The sequence below is a fragment of the Zingiber officinale genome, chromosome 4B (assembly GCF_018446385.1).
Source record: "Zingiber officinale cultivar Zhangliang chromosome 4B, Zo_v1.1, whole genome shotgun sequence".
NCBI classification, from domain to species: Eukaryota; Viridiplantae; Streptophyta; class Magnoliopsida; order Zingiberales; family Zingiberaceae; genus Zingiber; species Zingiber officinale.
In genome coordinates this window covers 88,186,618-88,206,960 of record NC_055993.1, presented here as the reverse complement: position 1 = coordinate 88,206,960, position 20,343 = coordinate 88,186,618, and the positions used below count along the sequence as shown (strand labels likewise).

The window sequence follows — 20,343 nt, the reverse complement described above, 5'->3', positions numbered from 1 at the left end:
GTTAAATAAATTAATCTCAATGACCAAGGCCAACTAGTTCCTGATCAAACTCGAGTTCTAGATAACTTTAGCCACTCGAACGAGGGAATTCACATGATGAGCCAGCCAATAAAAACCGGCCCATGGCGGTCTGCCCGAACCGGGACGGCTTCAAGTTCAAAAATTTTCGTGGTCCATCTTCGTCCTTTGGAAACCGACAGCGACGCCTCTACGGCTAAGACAGAATACAAAGTTTATACCCACTGCGCTCACGCCACCGGTTCGTGTTACAGCATTTATTTGGGAGAACAAATTTTGGACACGTTCCAATCTCATCGTCCAATTGGAATCGTCTAAGGAGAACGACCCTTGGCATTCCTGGTGGGGCTGACTTGGAGCGACTGGGGGCAAAGCTGTATGCTGTCTGAGAGAATGCAGTAGGATATTTTAGTCCGAAGCAAACGCCGGGGGCAAAAGCGTAAATAACGCCTCGGCTCCCCATTCCGCGTCATAACAGACAAGGGAAGGAAACGGAAAGAGAAGAGGCGAACGGAAACCCGCAGCAGTCATTTCTGCCATCGCTTCCTCCTCTCCCTTTTGCTAACTTTCCGCCGCCTCTCTCAACTGCCAATCGCCTCCTATGTCCGACGAGGCCCAGGTATGACCTTGCTGTTGCTACATCACGAAAAAAGCACCCGCCTTTTCGCTCAATCTTTTCTTTGGTTGGTTCCTCTTTGGTTGCCCTCCTTGATGCCGGTTTTCGTGTGGTTTCGTTTGATCGTTTGCCAACGATTTTGAATTTTCTTATTATACTTGTCTTTACCGCGGTATCCGTCAGAGAATGGCGGCGCTTAAGAGCGCTTACGCGGACATTATCTTGAATACAACGAAGGAGTCAGGGACTCGAATTCTGGCCTCGGAGCGGAGGGCACGCCAGCTGCAGCAGAACCTGTCGGTAGTCAAGGAAGAGTCGTTGGCGATGCTTCTCCGTTTGAAAGCGATCATGGAGGCAAAGGTGCTGCCTTTATCTCTTTCTGCTTCACACTGCTTTAACTGCGTAGTGCTCTCCAGTTACGTTTTTGGGCAAGATCTCTCTTGTTTGAATTTCATTTCTAGATGCTCAATATTTTCGGTTATGCACCTTCCAAGTCAAATTTGGCTTGCTATTTTTTTCCATTAAAGCCTGAGTTTTACTGTTTTCTCTTGTGCCTTCTCTCAAATGCTTGTTATTCTAATTATAAGAAAAGATGATGAGATGATGTTGTTGTTACAAGTCGTGATTTCCACCCTTCTTTTACTTCCAACTACTTGAAGCAACCGAAGAGCCTTATGCCCATAACTATATTTCCTGAGACAAATTATCCTAATGCTAACTTCTTTTTCAAGTTCTCAACAAGTTGAATGGCTTACACTGTTGTTGATTACTTAAGTGAATTAAATATTAAAGAAAGGTTATAATTTATGATACTGAAAGTCTGCAGAATTTAGTTGGAAACTAAACTATTTAGATTTGAGTCAGCCAATGACCCAAACAAACTCTAGTCACTAAATTATTTGATGGATTGACGGTGGACCAATTGGAAATCGTTAAGTAGTCAAATATATTTTGTATGGTCTACATAAAAAATCAAAACTTGAAGATAATAAAGGTTGAATCCAGAGAAACTGACTGAATCAACACACTTTTCCCATCAGATCAATGGTCTGGTAGTGTTTTTGTTCATAGCTTGAGGAAGAGAGAAGAAAATAAGGTGAAAGAGAGTAGGAGGAGAAGCATACTATAACAAGGCTAATCTTCTTCTCCATCATTTTCCAACTGTGGATTGCCATCATCTTTAGTCTGTTGGCCCATCAGTAGAATAGTTTAAGGTACAGTGAAGTATTTTGGCATACTGGAAGGTATCTAGCAATTATATTGATGTTATAAAGGACACTTGTTACAGAATAATTTTTTGTTGGAGTTTTCAAGAATGTCTCTACTGAATTTTCTGTATATATAGCATTTTATCTTGTTTTTCCATCTTTTGGAGAGGGGCGCACCTTGGCAAGGGTTGAACTTTCGCATTCTAGTGATTGTGGCATATAGGTCAGGCCCTAACAAAGCAGATAAGGGGGGACTGAAGTCCTTGGATAACAGGGCAAAGCTGATTCTGCAATGGATGCCATTGAAGGAGAAACTGGAATCATTCTTCCTTCTGCAACTTAATGGGCTTGAGGTAGACATGTATAGTGTTATTAAGTCCTTGAGATTGCTTTGGCAAGAATATGCCAACTGAACAAGATAGTATACTTTAACAATGGATCAACTAATGGCTACAATTGAATCGAATTTAGAAGTTCAATGCACCAAAATGCAAAAATTGAAAGTTCAAGCTACATTTATTCAAACTTAAATGTTTAGATTATCTTTATCCTTTTATCCTTTTGACAAAACCCAGTCCCTAAAAAATTGGTTCAATGGTTGACGGAGCCTGTTCAAGTACTAAGGATCATTGGTAGTGACAACTACATCTTGTTATGCTGCTGTTATAGTTTCTCTCAGAAGTTTCCTAAGTGAAAGTCCGTTGCTTATTACACAATTCTATTCTGGTCCTAAAATGAGGATTAAGTCTAAGCTACTTCCTTAGTTCTTCTAAATATTTCCTAATCGAGTGTAATCTGAATCATGCCATATTAGACTAGCTCTCCTTTTTTTTCCATTAATGTAATGGAAAGACGAAATGTCTTGGAGACTGATATAAATACGAAATAAACAAACCTCTTTTAATAACCAGAAATTAGATTGTCTGACCAGGGAACAATGGAAACCTCTACTAGTCGATTATTTTCTTCATGAGGTTTTCTTAAGCTGTTGGATATTTCTAGTTTAGAGGTACAGGTTGAAGAAGCTATGATATATGCTCAAGTAGGGCAAAGCCTAATCTGTCCCAAAATGACTAGCCACTTGTGAGGGAATTCCCCCTTATTATAAATACACATGAGATGCCCATACTTGATGCTGTGAGAGTATGTTCATGGAACAACCTTGCTTTAGCACCTAACATATTGCATTTTAATTATTCAATAGCATATTGCACAATAGGCGATGTGACAAGGTATTCCTTGTAATTTAAAATGTACTTGGCGATCATGCACTATATTCCATATAACCTCTCTTGTTTGAATTGCATGAGCATTAACTTTCCCTGCCTAGTCTTTCATTTTTTCCTTTTTCTTTTGAAAACAGATTGAAGTGAAAACATTCCATTGCCTTCTTATTCAACAATAGAACCAAGATAATATAGTTTTTGATATCCTTTTTTTCCGGCTGTTTGCCAACCATTGTCTCACATTCTGAATTAAGTCAACTTTTGTTTTCTTAATGAGCTTCTAAACAGATATATCACCAAGGAAATTGGAGATTTAAATACAATAAAATACTTATTGTTACTAATACATATACCAGTTATATGAGCATGGTTGGTCTATAACTTCATCTTGGCTATAACCTAGCAAACCCAGGATCAGTGTCATTTTTTTTCACTTGAATTTTAAATATAATCTGCAATTTGGCTAATTTTTAAACCTGAACTGGTAAACAAATAGACCAAGGCATCCAGTTATGGGTTTTATAGTCCAACTAGCCAATCGCATTGCTTAAAAAAGTGTTTTTTTAGGAAGAAAAAATAGAGAGCCAGGTTAGTATTTCTGAGTTCTTCAGGTTCAATCTGCTGTGAATCAGTTGATGTGTTTAGATTAACTTTTCTGGGTTTAGGCCTTGGGCCAGACTGGACTTTTCTGGGGTTACTTTGCAATATTGTTTTTGTAATTTTTTTCTTATACAAAAGAAAAAAAATCAAACGAGGAAGAGACAAAAAAAAAAGGGCTTGGTTAGCAATAATAAAACAAGATAAAATTTATTTAAATATAGATGATGATTTAGTGGAGGATAGAGTCCAATGGTCTAGCAATCCATATAGCCGACCCCATCTAGTGGACAAGGCTTAGTAGTTGTTGTTGTATACACACACATATAGAAAAACCTGGTTTATACCTCTTTGCACTTACTACTTATCCTTGTCAATCTAGACAGTTGTATACACCTCAATGATCCTGCAGTAGGCAGAGTAAGCCACCTTAACTTCTATTAATTGTTGCAATGCTGTTTCTTAGATATATTTTCCCCTAAAGTATGTTTTATCATAATTGTGGGTTGTTGAAATTCAAATAAAACATCTTAGCACTACTAATGGCTCCATCCCATTCTTTGTTGTCTAGGTATCACACAATAGCTCCATTCATCTTCAGTCAGAAATTGTAGCTTGCAGGGAAATGCAAGGAAAGGATCTGAATTAATACCAATTAGTGAATGTTTGTGTAGAGTAGTTACGATACTCATTTCAGTTCCAAGTTAATTTATTTTTTTGGTATCTTTTAGTTCTTTTGCTAGTGCCATTTGCTAAATACCTATTTCCTCTACTGAAGTACATGCTGAAGCATTTCGCTGACAGAGTGTTGGTTCCACAGATCACTGAATCAGAAAAGGAAAATTTGTCCCAGTCAAGAAAGATTGAAGAACTTGAAGTTCAACTCAGAGAAGCAAATGTCATGATACATCATCTTAAATCTGAAATAAGGAGACTGAATTCTGAATTGGGCAATAAGAGGGATACTGAAGCCAAATTTTTAGATGGGAATAAACCTCGTAGCAACATAAGTTGCATGAAATATAATATTCAGGAGGACATAGACAAGTCTGATTCATACCCGCACTTTCCCAATGAGCATGAAATTATAAAGAATTCTAGCCGCTGCTTTACCAAAGATGTGATGAGACATGAACCCATGAGAAATTTCGCCAGGTCAAATCATTTTGGTGGTAATCTGGACTTGGCATCCATGACACCAAACAACAAAAAGCCAGAGTTTTATCAAAATGGTTGCATTCATAGGGCACAAGCATTTAAACAAGTCCATGATCAGAAATCAAATCCCACAACCACATGTGTGAATAAGAAGGCTGAAAGGGCCTTTCCTCAGAAGTTTGGTACCACCATAAAAAGGATAAGAAGAAGACATAGGAGACGACGAAAATTCATTGCATGGCCCACAAATTCTGATACCCTACATGACATGCATCATTGCGGATTATTAGAGTCTAGTTATTCCAGGGTTAGAGAAAGTGATATTGATGAAGATATGAACAGGAATGGCAGTATGGCTTCTCCAAAGTGCTCAGCTCAAGTGTCTGGAGAGAACCACGAATCAATACAAAATCAGAAGTCTAATTTGAACACGTCTTTCGGGGAGAATAACTTGGGGCTTTTGGATGGTAATGGAGTAATGAAAAGAGGAACCATTCTAAAGGCATGCAACTCTACTCCTGAGAATCATATTGCTAGAAGCTATACTTCGAGCAGAATCACTTGCCAAGAAAATGGTCGCAAGGAACCACTCATAATGAGTACAAGTGTGGTGATTGATGATGATGGTAAAACTGGCATAACAACAGAACAAGAAATGTCAGAGAAATCATATTGTAAAGTAGCAGAGGATCTTGGTACTCCTGTGACAAAAGAAATTAAAAAAACAACTAATGCACCACTGGATGATCATAAAGATGAACCTTGCATATTAACTGAACCAGATGCAGTAGTTGGAGGTGCCAAATTACTCAAATACACTTTTCAGAGGAAGCGGAAGAGGGGATCCATGGATACTAAAGCTGAATTCAAATCTATGGAGGAGCATGTGCCTAAGAAAAAGACAAACAAAGGTAATGAAGAGAACATGTCTCCGAGAAATGTGGTTAAAGATAATGAGGAAAATGTTTCTACAAGAATGATGGAAAATGATGATAATGTTTTGGTGGAGAACCAGAAATCTAGCATGGTTGTTGAATCATCGAGAGACAGCAGGAGGATGGCACAGGTTGCTCGGCAGGTTAGTGAAATCTTCTTATCAGTCTCTAGTTTACTGCTTGGAAATCTACAAACTGGGATTTTATCGATTGACGTTCTATTGAAATGCTTTACTACTTGGATTTGTGTGCTTAATCATTTCTAGCAAATCTGAAGAATAGAAACAACAGGTTAAATGTTCAATTGAAACCTAGTTTGGTTCTAGTACGTACTCCCTAGATATCATAACAAGGTTTGTATAAAAGTAGATTTTTTTTTTTTTTGATATTTTTAAATCATCTTAGATTTTGCCATTGATCCACTACTGTTAGAGATTTCATTACTACAAGTTTGATATAGGGGATTTGAAGATACTAGACTTTTTTGTATAGGCTGCTGGATTTCACCATATATTGAAACTGTTGGGATTTAATCTCTTTTTCATTCATTTTTAGCTCATTTCCTTGTCTGAGAGGAGACGGTGGTAGAGCTACTGTTATATCCAAAATGAAGTTCATTTTTTGAAGACCGAGTTCAGGTATTTATCCTCCAAGCATGCATTTTTGCTGCAAGATAAACAAAGAACACAAGTAGCACAACTGAATGAGCAAAACGATGAGGCAAAAACAATGCTATACATTCAAGTGCAACATTTGCAATTTTTTCCCCTCCTGTTGGCTATTTATAATTTTAGTGATCTCGACTGGTTCCACTTGGCCAAGCCCCTCACCATATGAAGACAGTTTAGTATCTTCCTTTCCTTTCTTTTCTGTTTTAGTTTCTAACTCATGCTCAAACTTTGGCTGTCAAAGCTCTACAAAAATGAAATGCAATTAGCAGATCTCTACTGAACTGAGGCACTTTTGTTTTAATTGATTCAATACCATGCAGAATTGTAATTATAATCCCTAATGGCATATCACTGCACTGACCTGTAGGAAACAAACAGACAAACAAAAGAACAGAGTTGTCATTTCATTTATTTAGGACTTTTTGGTTCATATTCTCATGTACAATTCTGATCACTGAAACATGTTCTACATTTCCAAAGAACACATCATCAGAAGCAACACTAACCACATCTCTTCCCTACGGCCTACGTGCCATGTCTTACACCATGCTCTGATCTGATCATCTCAAGTCTCAGCTGCCTCGCAAAGCAAAAAATATCTTATCCAACGAAACCCCCTAAAAGGAAAGAGTTCATTTCATTTTGGCCCTTGGAGTTTGCTAACCTTTTCATTTCACCCCTTTAACTTTTACAAAATCATACCCTTATAGTTTTTTTTTTGTATATTCTTAAGGCAGAAATAAGATAATAAAGTCAATACAAGAGAATTCCTAATTAAATTACAAAATTGATTATGATTTATACTAAAGACTTCTTTTTGGTGATTTTAGAATTATGAGAGATATTTTAGTAAAAGAGGAGATAGATTATAGGGTGAAAGCAACATTGTTAGAGGTTTGCAAAGGCTAGAAAGCAAAATGTATTTTATAAAATTTGAGGGGTGAAATAAAATAAATAGGCAAAGCCAATTGTTTCTCAAATGAAATGAACAGAAACAATAGCTGACAATGGTTGTCAACAAAAATCTATTAGGCGACTGAAAGAAATCATTTTAATACTCGTCTCAAACAAACCACTTTTCCACATTTACCCCTTCCAAAATCTTCATCCAAATCCACCTGGTCCGCTATAGAAAAAGGATGGACTCAAAGTCAGAAAATCCATTCCCCATAGTACAATAGGGATAAATCTTATTTCGTGATTTATTTTTCTTTATATAATTTGAGAACGGATTGTGAAGTGGATCTACAATGAATATAATCGTCTTTGTTACTACAATAGGGATAAATTTGAATTTGATCTAACAATGTTAACTACGCGTTGGTTCACTGTGATAGATCTAATCACATAGCCGGATACTTTAAATATCATAAAAGTGCTAAAAGAATTGATAGACATATCAATCTTGAACAATGATCTTTTATGTGTTAGTCACTATTCCAAAGATTAATAATTGTCTATGTTTTACTTTCTCCCGATTAACCTTGAGATAAATTAATGGGGATGTTGAAAACGAACGTATTTATCTTTTACCATCATATATAGGTGTGTATAAGTACAAGTTATTGTGAATAGACAGAACCAATGTCACACATATATGTGACCGGTGTATATGTGACCGATAAGGGTTAGCCACGAGAGATTGACAGTGTGTGAGGGTAAATTCGTCCTTTAATCTTCCCCTCTCTAAAATTGTAAACCAGGGAAGGTAGATTTTCTCCTATCTCCTATCTCCTTTCACCTATTCTCCTTTCTAGTAAACATGGCCTTAAGGGTATTTTGGTAACTGACTCTCTTTGACGAACCTACGGGTTGAAGATAAATGGAACGAAAGCGAAAACCGCAAGTGTGTCCTGTTATCCTTTTCGCTTCGGTCTCGTCTTCTCTGCCGCTTCCTCCTCGTACTCTGCTTGCTCCGTCTCCGTCTCCGTCTCCGGAAGAAGGCTGTTCTCTACGTGATTTCCACAGGATATGGGCTCCGAGTTCGTGTCTGAAGGCGCCGTTGCCATCGCCAAGAAAAAGAAGGTAAGAATTCGATTTCCTTTTTTCTTATCCTTCTTCGTTAATTCATGCAATTCGATCGCAAGTTGCGTGCCTGACGCTGTTCTATTCTCGGATTAGACCCACCGGTCGGCGAAATTGAAGCAGTGCAAACTCGACGCTCGGCGCGAGCAGTGGCTCTCTCAAGGTACTTGCTCGATTTTGGGTGGGATTCTGTTTGTTTGATTTTTCCGATCTCTCGGTCTTTCTTTTCTAGGGTTTTCTTGATTCGTTGTGCAGTCTTAAAAATTTGATTTTGTCACAGGTCTCTGTTCCCGATCTGCAGTGAAGAACAAGGATTGCTTGGTGTCTGCAAGTAGATCTCCTGCGTCGTCGTCGCCCCCTCATCCGGCGCTGTCTAAGAAGATGAATATCGGACTGAAGGAAGAGGAGGAGGAAATTCGGGTTTCGACGGAGCGTGATGGATCCAGTTCACACGACAGCGAGGGAGGCTCTCCGACTCATGGGGGCAATGCAAATGGATGCCCTGCTAATAGTGTTAGTAGCGGTAGCAGTTTTGCATCGTCATCGAGAAGCCTCAGCGACGCCGAAGTGGAAGCAGATGACCACGAGGAGAGAGGAGATGAGGGAATTGACGATTGGGAGACCTTAGCGGATGAGTTAGCAGATGACCACAGTCAGCCTGATCAGAACCCTATAGCCACTCTGCCTGATTCTACTGCAGAATTGGGTCGCACTAACAAGGGTAACCAGGAGAGTTTGGAAAAACCTGAGGCTAAGCAGGCAGTCAATAGGGCTTGGAGGCCAGATGACACTCTCCGACCCCAGAGTCTGCCCAACCTCTCAAAGCAGCGGAGTTTCCCTGTTAGCATGGCACATCGCTTCGCAGCATCTGGGTGGGCACAGCGTGACATCCTCTCTACTCCGTGCCCCATCTGCTGTGAGGATCTGGATCTAACGGACTCAAGCTTCTTACCCTGCAATTGTGGCTTCCGCCTCTGCCTGTTCTGCCACAAGCGAATTCTTGAGGCAGATGGGCGCTGCCCGGGATGCAGGAAGCATTATGCTCCTGTGGCAGGTGGCGAGGTTGGCATTATGAGTGAAATACCAACCTTGGCTCTTCGCCTCTCTCGATCTTGTAGCATGAGTTCAAGAACCTAGGAAGAGTGATCTACTTGCTATCTTCTTTCATTTTTCATCCAGTGACTGTTTCTTAACTGAGGATAACTGTGTCTTTTGCATTTCATTAATATAGAGCTTATATTATTTTGTCACAAGAAAAACATTGTGTGTATATGTGTAGGTATCAAGTGTATAAGAACTGTTTTTGGTAATTTAATTTTGGGGGAATGTGTTCTTCATATGTATGGATGAGTGCATTCTCAGGCAGACATATAATGAATGAAAGTTAGCACTATGTTAATGCAAATTTGTTACATAGGACAAAGTTCAAGTGTTATTGTAAATTTGATTTGCTTTTACTGGTGTCATTAATTGTAAGTTGGGTTCTTGTCTTACCATTAGCATATAAGGTAGTATTTGTTGCATTTTTTTATGGCAAAGGAATTTTCTTTATTCAATACTGTAGATATGGTACTGAACATATATATTGGTTTATGTAATGATCTTTTGAATCCACTATGATTTTACATACAGGGTATTTGAAGAGTTCATAAAGAAGTTTCTTACGCACATCTTTGATTTTGGAGATGTTTAACATTTTTTTTCTTTCTTCAATGGCTGTTGTATTTACCTTTCTTTTCAAGTGCTATTCATCATGTTCCATATAATTTTGTTATCACATGCAAGTTCTTTTTGTCAAAAGAGATTTATTCATCAGATTTATGGCATATGCAATGGTTACACATTTGGCTTCAGAGTTTGTTATCCTTTACATGCTCAAATGAACTTATGTAGCTTGACTTTTGAAGATCTTACACTGGAAGGGGACATAATTAGTTTAAGTGCTAGTCTATGAAAATTGTCTGTATTTTTCTTTCTACCTCTGACCATAAAATCTGAATGTTGAATTGATCTGTACGCTAATGCGAAGTTAACTGAAGTTTGTGCCATAGGGAGGATCTCAATCCATGGGGCAATTCTGGGAGAAATCTCTCCAAATACAATGTGGTGTTTCAGTTATAGTTGGAGCTCAACTATGCCATTTTGCTTCTGATTGGCGAATTGAGTGAACTTCTGTCATCCATTTTCTGATATTTCTCAACAAGATAATAGACTAACTGAGAGCATCCTCAACGACATCGTAAACTAGCCAAGAGCATCTATCTTTACAAGAAAATCTTTTATGTTTGTTTGGCATTGTATATTGCTGCATCTTATGAGACTTCTTGAGATATTTGCAGATAGAATTGCAAGTGGGTAATATAACATTCATCTTCGCTATGGACCATTGTTTCGTTATCCTACAGATTGCATGTTTGCGAGAAGTGTTGAGCTATCTGTGCTGATGGATTAGCAAAACATAAGGTATTTTCTATATTTGGATTATTGTTTCAAAAGTTCCTGAGCTGCTACTGGTCCTCTCCATCATCATGGTATTTAAGAACATCTTGATTTCTCAAGTGTTGGCAGTAATATTCAATTTCTTGCCATCCTTATGCCTTACCTTATAAAAAGAGTAGTTGATGTCAACTTGGTTTGACGATAAGAGTTAACGAGAAACCACAGGCGGCTCTTCCCTTGGTTATTGAGGTTTGTTCAGTTGGTCATCACAAGGTTCTTTGAGTATTCAACATTTCCAGTTATAGGATCATCATGAATGGTGCTGAAGTTTTTTTGACAACCATGTCATGATGAACTACATTTGTATAGAAATTTGGAATAATTCTCGTACAACAGAGTAGTCGAATGTTATGTACACGAAGAGAAAATTATAGACTAAAGAGGCATTGCTTGCAAGAGGAATTCTGGCGATGAAGCAATCTGCTTTATTTTGGGAAGTACAACCTTGCATCTGGTGAGCAATCTGGTCACCATTTGATGATGAACTGCATTTGTATGGAAAGTCTGGAGCAAATTTCATGAAACAGATTGGCCGAATGTAAAGTACCAGAAGAGAAGAGACTTAAGAGGCATCATTTGAAAGTTGAATTCTGGTGATGAAGCAAGCTGCTTTATTTTGGGATGATATATTACAAACTTCATTCTAACGAGGGGCACTACATGGCTGGTCTTGATGTCGGCGCGAAGGTGTTCTCCTCAGGTAAGTGCTATGAAACTTGTTTTTAATATTTTTCTTGTTGTGGATTCACCACAGTAGCTATTTTGAAATACCCATTTAACTATCAAATTGGGTAAGCGATATTGTTGCTTCTGTAAGTTTAAACTGAACAACCATGATTTCAGCCCAGATGTTGATTGACTTCATTGTCTGGTGCTGTGAGATTAAGAACTTGTCCACAGAAGTTGGCATTCACTATTATACAATCTGCAAACATGTTATTACGTCAGAGTTAATTGCTAAATATGTCGTTCACATTTAAGATTTTAGTCATCTATCAGATACTTTTACTTTTAACAAAAATTATGTTTCAATTTGTTCAATTTTTGTATAGTATGTCTCATTCAATTTGTTAAAGTGGAAATATAATTCCGTTACCGAAGTTATGAATATGATAGATAACAGTTATTTCATATTAAATCCTTGTCGCTTATATTAAAAGAATAAAAGGTGATAAACAAATAAATCATGTACCTGTGTGATCTTTTGATGCCTAAGTACATTTTGGCATATAATCCTTTCCAAAATTGGAAGGAGATGCAATTGTTCCAACACTATTTTGAACTTCAACTCAAGGTTGGCCTGATTATGTCCATTTCTGACTCCTAATCTGTCTCAAGTTGCAGTTAGACACCAGGAAATGGATCGTCGGGTTGGACCGATCTCTCTGTGAAGTCACTGGCGCTACTGCTACCTACATCTGGTAATATTCTCTCACCATAGGTCACGCTTTACCATATGTACACATCACGCCTTGGATCGTCAAGTTCTTTTCAACCTAAGTGTTTATTTTCTTCCTAAGCAGCTTAATGACTTTTATTATTAAGGAAGCAGGCCTTGCTAATTCAGCTGCCGTTCAGAAGGTACGATTTGATGCATAGTGTAATCCCTTGGAAGTTTTCATTCCAGCGGACAATTGTTATTCATGTTGATGATTATCTTTGCAACTTTTAATTGCTTTTAGAATTTATTAGAGCCAAAGATCTTACTTGTCATGCCCATGCACACCTGTTTGAGTCTGTTCTATCTTAAGAAATCACTCTATGTGATAAGAGTATTTGAACACTTCATTTTGCTGATGAATCAATGGGAAGCTTCTGTCTTTTCATATGCTACTTCATAATTCGTTAATTCTCAAGGTGCTCGACTTGCAAGAACTTTTGAAATATATTTAAGGCAATAAAAATACATCCTTTCCATTTTGTATTTGCTACTTTCGTGTGTGTGTCGTCTTTTAATTTTACATGTTTTTTTAAAAAGGAAAAGAAAAAAGAAAATAAACAATAATTTACATTTCCAGTTTCCACGAGAATCCCAAAAATGAACAGCAACAATCGAAACTATTCTGTTGCATTCATGTCTTGTCCCTTTGATCTCCTTCGAGGCGACTCAGCCTGGCGAAGACTCCGACCAACGGCGCTGTGTTGTAAGTGCACGCCTCCGTCTGCATGTAGTTTTCCCTCCCGTCGGCGAACGCGTCCCTCTCGTCGGGGCCGCCCACCACCGCCCCGACGAGAATGTGTGGGTTGGCACCGCGGCGTGCGTACCACTCGTCATACCCCTGCGCGCACCCGACGAAGGCCTTCGCCTCCCGCTGCGACGCGCTCGACGCCGCCCGGTGGTGCACCATCGCCGGGAAACTCCGCCCGTGCCCCACCAGGTAGCTCATCCCCGCCGGGTTCGCGCCGAGGGCGTAGTCCGCCTGCGCCCGCGCGAGGGCCGCCAGCTCCGGGGGCCCCGCCGGGCCCCGGGCGCAGCGGAGACCTGATCCTCCCGCTGACGAGAGGTAGTCGGCGAACACGGTGAGCAGCCACGCGGCGCCGGCGACGTACTGCATGTTGTTCCAGGGGCGGACGAAGAGGAGCCCGGCGGGGGTGCGGCGGACGTTGTCGGCGTCGTCAAGGTTCATGCTCAAGCAGGCACACAAGTAGTGCTCCGCTTTGGACCTGTACTCCTCTAACGTCTTCACCTGCTCCTCTTCCAATTGCCTTCCTTTCTCCATCAATATCTGAAAAAAAAAAAAATCTTAGTCAACGTTTTTATTCCAAAATATTCTCCGCATTAAATTACGCAATTCCAAAACCAAGGCAAAATTTGGTGATCGTATCTTAAAGTTCAAACATGTTGACTTCGCCGTGAGTATTAGCATTTTACTACGCATGACAACAAACCTGAAGTCAATTCCTTGCCTACCTAAAGCTCGTCATTTCCGCAACCGATCGACAAGGCCAACCGAAAAGACTTTTCGATCAAACACGAGACTCTAAACTTGGATCGATCAGTAGAAAAATGGTTGTAATGATGATCAAAGCGTAGCTAGCGAGACCTTGGAAGCAAGAATCTGAACGCCGGCGTGCTTGATGTCCCAGCTGAACTCGGCCACGGCCCACGCAGCGCCGTTAAGGGCGTGCGCGTTGTCGACGGCGTAGTCCAAGTACTCCGCTTTCCCCGTCGCCCGGTGCAGCCACAGCGCCGCCCACAGCAGCTCGTCCCCGTACCCGCTCTCCGACGGGTAGTACTCCGCCGCCGACTCCACGCTCTCGTCGTACCTCCCCCTGTACTTGTCCGCGAACTCGAATAACTGAAAGAAATTAAAAGCAGCGATCGAATTAAGATTTAAAAACCAAAGAAAAAAAAAACAAATTGATTGGTTGATTGATTGACTGATTAACCTGTTGAGCGTGGTGCAGGAGGACGTGGGAGTAGTGAGGGTCGGTTTGTTTGAAGACCAGCGAGGCCGCGGCCATCGCCGCGGCCGTCTCCGCGGCGACCTCAGACCCCGGGTGCTCCGCGTCCACCTTGTACGCCTTCCTCGACGTCGTCATGTCCTCCGGCCGCTGCCAGCAGCCGTGGTCGGTGTCGCCGTCCCCCACCTGAGCCCACAGCACGTGGGGCTGCGTGTGGGCCTTCACGAAATAGTCGGTGCCCCACTTGATGGCCTCCATCGCGTGCCGCAGCTCGCCGGCCGCCGCCATGTCCCCGCCGTACTCCGCCACCCCCCACGACAGCATCGTCACCGTGAACGCCATCGGCAGGCCGAACTTGACGTTGTCGCCGGCGTCGTAGTATCCTCCCACCAAATCCACCTGCAGCAATCGTCGACCCCAATTGTAAATATCAATCCATATCAAAACTCCAATAAGAAAAATCAAACGCACTCCTTGCTCGAGCCCGTCGGTGAGGCCGGAGTGGCCGCGCCACTGAACGCGCTGGTGGTACGGGAGGCGGCCGGAGCGCTGCGCTTCAAAGTACAGAAGGCTCTCGGCAAGCGCCTCCCTGTACTCCGACGAAGCAAAGGCACTACTCGGAAACAGAGTATCGTTCATCAACAAAACCACAAAAATCACACATTTCACAACAAGCTTACAACTAAACATCAAGCCCTTCTTTTCCATCACCATGCACACACAATCTATCTAACAAACCTAAATGAAAATTTTAGTTCAAGAATGGATCCTTAAGCCTACTTATACATCTTCTCACACATTGACTCATGGACTTCTGACCAAGGAAATGAAGAACTCATTCTCAACGTGCAGTTTCGATCATTAGTTGGTATGAGGAATTAGTTATATAATTGAAGATATCAGCTACATGAATGATGCATGGGATAAATGGAAAAATGCCAAGTGGCAAAAGGTTACAAAAAACATACAAAGTCAGGGTGTGCCAAATAGGAAGCTTCAGTTTTCCAAGCCATGCCTAACATTGTAAGAATTTAAAGGAGACGTTTATATATATATATATAAATAAAGTCAGCTGAAACCAAACCTTTGTCTTCATGATGCATGAATATGTTTCAAATTTGATAACTAACTAAGAAATACCTTTGTTGAGTCAAGAGATCTACGATGGCGTGTAGAATATAATTTAGGAGTTTGGGAAGAAGTATGATGCCTGAGGAATCAAGCTTCCTTGTGAAAGAACTAGCAGTCCAAGTTGGGTTCTTGGGTTGGTTGTCTTAGAGAAACTGATGTTTGACTCTGCATTTCTTGCAGCGGGGAAGAAAAGGTTGACTTCGGTCTTGTGATTCTCATCTGCTGGTTTCTTATTTACAACAGTGTCAATGAAATCAGACTGGAACAGACTGCGTTTGATGGATTGATTTAGAAAGGCAAATCGATATGCCTACCTCTAGATTTGAACATTATGAGTGATATTATCTTTGAAAGGGATGAAATGAAAACATGGATGTCGGGTACGATGTTGACTGTGGTGGCTATGGGAAGCTTCAGTTCTTCAAACTCTGCCTCATATTATTGGAAGAAGGATGCAGTATCCATCTGCTAACCTAACCTGCAAAAGGATTCAGAACAAATAATAATTGACACAGAAATCTGTATGCCATTCTACGAGATGGATGCATTTGATGGAGATCAAGCGGGGCCAACGACTGACATCCAACAGTGTAAGTATTGCACAAACTTTATGTTGTAAAGAGCTTCATCTAAAGGGGTCAAATGCTATAAGAAAACATCATCAATACATCGCGATTCACAGACAGAGACAGATAAAGAGAATAAAATGGAGGTAACCTTCTTTTGCATGTTTGATCATTGTGCGTGAAATGGCTAACATGTATATCAGAATTGTTGAAGACCACTCTGTAGAACTTGAAATTCAAAATTGGCACTGGCCTTATCATGAAACTCGTGAACTTGATCCCCATAAGGCCCTTTAACCTTGAAATTTTTTTGAAGTAGTTCAAGGTTAGAGAGTATGCATACAACTGAGAGAATGAGCTAAGTCTCTCATAGGGAAGCACAGAATGCATGTATGATGAATACATTCATCATTCTTTATGAATGAACAATTATCAAGGCCCTTGAACAACACTCTTTATGCATGTATGAATAGGGAACGTATGCTGGTAATTTTACTCATATATATACAGACAAATTACTGGACCAGTTGAAGCATTTTCAAGAATCTGTATTAAACATAGATATATATATCAACAAAATTAAAGCTTCTTGACCTATTCGAGGTCATATCAATATTGCAGCAGCGAGTAATAGTTAATATTTAAACTGAGCTAAATCTCTAAGAGCTTACAAATGATTTGTCATCATCTTGAAGTAAAGAGTTAATGGAGATGGTTTTATGTACCATGGGAAAATAAAATAAAAGCACCTTCACAAAAAAAACTATCAAAGACCAAACTAAGGAACTGAATTACTTGTCCTTATTTCTAAGCTCAAGGAAAATTGACATCATCTACAATAACAATACTGGCCTAAAACATCTATGATGAAATTTGATCAACAAATCAGTGTACAAGTTTTAACCAAGTGAGGTGTTTGATTTTATTTAGAGCCTTCACCTAATAAACAGTGGTGTTTCTCATTTCAATCGAGCATTGTAAACTCAAGGATCAAATTATCTGTAAACACTTCTATGGATTATTTTTTAAAAAAAAATAATAATAATTATCAGTTTGACTGCTAAAATGGAACTGGGACAGTAATAAGGGTAACATGGAATTGGAATACTTTTAAAATTAGAGTACATGATTTAAATATTTTTAAAACTTCTCTAATTCAGCTGAATTTTGTTTCTAATTTTTTTATATTTTATTTCTTTTCTAACAAATATTTACAAAATAACAATATGAAATCAACAAAATCATCAAACTCTTGAAGTAGCTTGGGGTAAGGAAAAAAAAGTGATCAAATGACATTAACTTGAAAAATTAATTAAAACTTTTACAAATTTTTGAAAATGAATTTACACAGTAAAAATAAAAATGAAAAAACTAACCTCACATGTTCTTCGCTGCTGACTGTTCTTCAAGTTCTCAACAGATTACCTTGTCCAGTTCTTACCAAACCACACAACGCTTCTTGCCCTTTTCGATAAGCCTTGCAACCACTCACCAAACCTTCCACAGGCCTCCGAACTCATGGTCCTATAAATACCTACACGTACGCTCTCCTCTCCGTTCATCTTCAAACTAGTTACTTCCACTCAGAGCAACAGCAACGTAGTCATGGCGAGATCCACCATCTTCCTCATTGCGCTCTTCGTGCTCCACCTTTCTTATGGCTCTCAGGCTCAGCCTGGCTTCGACCAGCAGTCCATGGGCCAGCCGTTCAGTAGCATGCGTCGCCTTGGCTACCGGAGTCAATGCCAACTCGAGAGGCTCACTGCCCTCGAGCCCACCCGGCGCGTTCCCTCCGAGGCCGGCTTCACTGAGTACTTCGACCAGAACAATGAGCAGTTACAGTGCGCCGCCGTGACCGCGCACCGGCGGACCATCATGCCAAGAGGCCTGCTCCTGCCATCCTTCTCTAGCGCCCCCAGCCTCGTCTACATCCTCCAAGGTTCATCGATCACTTCACCCGCATTGCTTATATTTATGACTAATCGAACAATATACAGGAAAGGGCATGATGGGAATGGTGATGCCTGGTTGCCCTGAGACGTACCAATCGTTCCGACAAACGGAGCAACAAATGGGAGAGGAGGCAAGCCAAAGCCAGAGGTTCAGGGACGAACACCAAAGGATCCACTATTTCCGTGAGGGAGATGTCATCGCCATGCCCGCCGGAGTAGCTCATTGGTGCTATAATTACGGCGAAGTCCCCGTCGTAGCAGTCACCGTCACCGACATCGGCAGCAACGCCAACCAGCTAGATCGCACACACAGAGTTAGTCAACTCAATTAACTACAAAACTTAGTGGTGGAAATAATCCTGACTTCGCTGCAGGAGTTCCTACTGGCCGGAAAAGAACGACAAGCCCAGCAGCCATTCGAGCCAGAACAGAGAGAACAGCAGAGGATGGGGAAGAATCTCCTCATGGGCTTCGACCGCGAGCTGCTCGCCCAGGCTTTAGGCGTCGACCCGGAGTTGGTCAAGAGGATGCAGAATCTCGACGACAACAGGGGAGAAATCGTTCGAGTGGAGAGGGGTCTCCAGGTCCTGCATCCATCCCAAACGAGAGAAGAGCAAACGCAGCAGCAGCAGCAGGAGGAGAAACAAGAAGGTCAACGGTGTGAACGTAATGGACTAGACGAGACCTTCTGCACCATGAAAGCTAGGCAAAACATGGCAGTCACCACACTGGCAGACTACTACAACCCTCGAGCCGGAACGATGACCACCCTCAACAGCCAAAAACTTCCCATTCTCAGATTCATCCAGATGAGCGCCGAGCGAGGAGTTCTTCGTCGGGTACGTAGAATCACTGCAAAACATGTTAGTTATCAAACTATTTCTCAACAGGAATCATAATATAATTGCAGGATGCTTTAACTGCGCCTTACTGGAACATAAACGCACACAGCATAAAGTACGTCGTGCGCGGAAGCTGTCGGATGCAGGTGGTCGGACCTCATGGTAGAACTGTCTTCGACGGCGAGCTTCGGCAGGGCCAGTTGATTGTGATTCCACAGCACTACATGGCAATGAAGAAGGCGCAGAGTGAGAGCTTCGAGTGGGTGGCCTTCAAGACGAACGACAACGCCATGGTCAGCCATGTCGTGGGGAAGACATCGGCTCTGCGCGGCATGCCTGTGGAGGTGCTGATGAACTCCTACCGCGTCTCTAGAGAAGAGGCGATGAGGTTGAAGTTCAATAGGGGCAATGAGATTGGCCTTTTTGCACCAAGATTCACTAGGGAAGCAGCTGTTGCTTCCCAGTGAGAGTAGAGAGTATTTAAATAAGGCTTGTGTTTTACAGATAAAACCTGAGAGCCATCTTAGCCTTGAGGAATAAAGCTTGCAGTCAAAGAGATCGATCAGTTGTACTACTGTGTGCTGCTAAATAAATTGAACCTGTTCACCTTAGTGGGTTAAACGACAAACTTAACATCATGATTTAAAGTGTCATATCGAAATGATCGAAACGGACGAAATGTCTCATTCCACTCGGCAATCAGCACCGGTACGACCCCGGCACCAGACCCACGACATGTGCGACGTGTTGCGTGACCCCGTCGTCACAGTAGAGGGGTCGTTCAACCCTGCAACAGTAGCGGAGAGGTCGCATAATCCTTCCGCTGCTGCCGTGGAGGTATCGTGCGATCCTGCGATCACTGCAGAGGGGTCGCGCCAAAGGAGTCATGCAATCCCAGCGGCCATGGCTGGTCGCACAACTTGCGACAACACCGAAGTCGTGCGGGTTCGCGAGTAATGTCAGATTTCAGATTTTTTTAATTAAACTTAAGTTAATTTTTTTAATCAACTCCTAGTTATGATGGAAATAATCTAAAGAGACTTTATTAAACCCTAATAAAATTATCTAATTAATTTTATATTTTATTTATTTTAATTTAAAAAATTATAATAAATTATTTATTTATTTATTTATCTATTTTCATTTATTTTCTTTTTTTTAAAGATTATTTTTTTATCTTGTTTATTTTTTAAATATTTATGTTAAATATTTTAATTTTTAATTAATATATTTTATATTTAAAAAATACCGAAACTATATCGACACGACATGATACGGTACCGAAATCATATCGTTCTGGTACAGGACCGAAATCTCGACATGAGTCGAAATTTTAAACCTTGCTTAACATTCTAGGTACCAGATTGATGGCAAAGATATGAAGAGGTAATTTTGATACAACACCAACAAATTCAGAGAATATGGAGTCTAACTATGCTAACAGACTTTCTGAGTGTTCCTTGAAGCAGTATTTACTCTTTCAGCAACTATGCA

General features: G+C 40.7%; 4 protein-coding genes across 4 annotated transcripts; 3 read left to right on the top strand and 1 right to left on the bottom strand.

Annotated features, from left to right (window-relative positions):
• The first annotated feature begins 485 nt into the window (after window positions 1–485).
• Window positions 486–6,730, top strand: LOC121975430. Its single transcript, XM_042527067.1, has 4 exons — window positions 486–637; window positions 818–994; window positions 4,486–5,901; window positions 6,314–6,730. The coding sequence occupies exons 1-4, from the start codon at window positions 620–622 to the stop codon at window positions 6,344–6,346; spliced, it is 1,644 nt and encodes a 547-aa protein (XP_042383001.1). The 5' UTR covers window positions 486–619; the 3' UTR covers window positions 6,347–6,730.
• Window positions 6,731–6,883: 153 nt separating this feature from the next.
• On the top strand, window positions 6,884–9,793 carry LOC121975432. Its single transcript, XM_042527069.1, has 3 exons — window positions 6,884–8,454; window positions 8,551–8,617; window positions 8,735–9,793. The coding sequence occupies exons 1-3, from the start codon at window positions 8,401–8,403 to the stop codon at window positions 9,589–9,591; spliced, it is 978 nt and encodes a 325-aa protein (XP_042383003.1). The 5' UTR covers window positions 6,884–8,400; the 3' UTR covers window positions 9,592–9,793.
• A 3,141-nt stretch (window positions 9,794–12,934) lies between these two features.
• Window positions 12,935–15,192, bottom strand: LOC121975431 (endoglucanase 16-like). The gene is made up of 4 exons (XM_042527068.1): window positions 14,830–15,192; window positions 14,344–14,757; window positions 13,998–14,252; window positions 12,935–13,679 (listed from the first exon to the last, which is right to left on the bottom strand). The coding sequence occupies exons 1-4, from the start codon at window positions 15,070–15,072 to the stop codon at window positions 13,026–13,028; spliced, it is 1,566 nt and encodes a 521-aa protein (XP_042383002.1). The 5' UTR covers window positions 15,073–15,192; the 3' UTR covers window positions 12,935–13,025.
• A 2,468-nt stretch (window positions 15,193–17,660) lies between these two features.
• LOC121978373 (cocosin 1-like) lies at window positions 17,661–19,510 on the top strand. The gene is made up of 4 exons (XM_042530727.1): window positions 17,661–17,994; window positions 18,053–18,321; window positions 18,382–18,846; window positions 18,918–19,510. The coding sequence occupies exons 1-4, from the start codon at window positions 17,661–17,663 to the stop codon at window positions 19,314–19,316; spliced, it is 1,467 nt and encodes a 488-aa protein (XP_042386661.1). The 3' UTR covers window positions 19,317–19,510.
• Window positions 19,511–20,343: the final 833 nt, after the last annotated feature.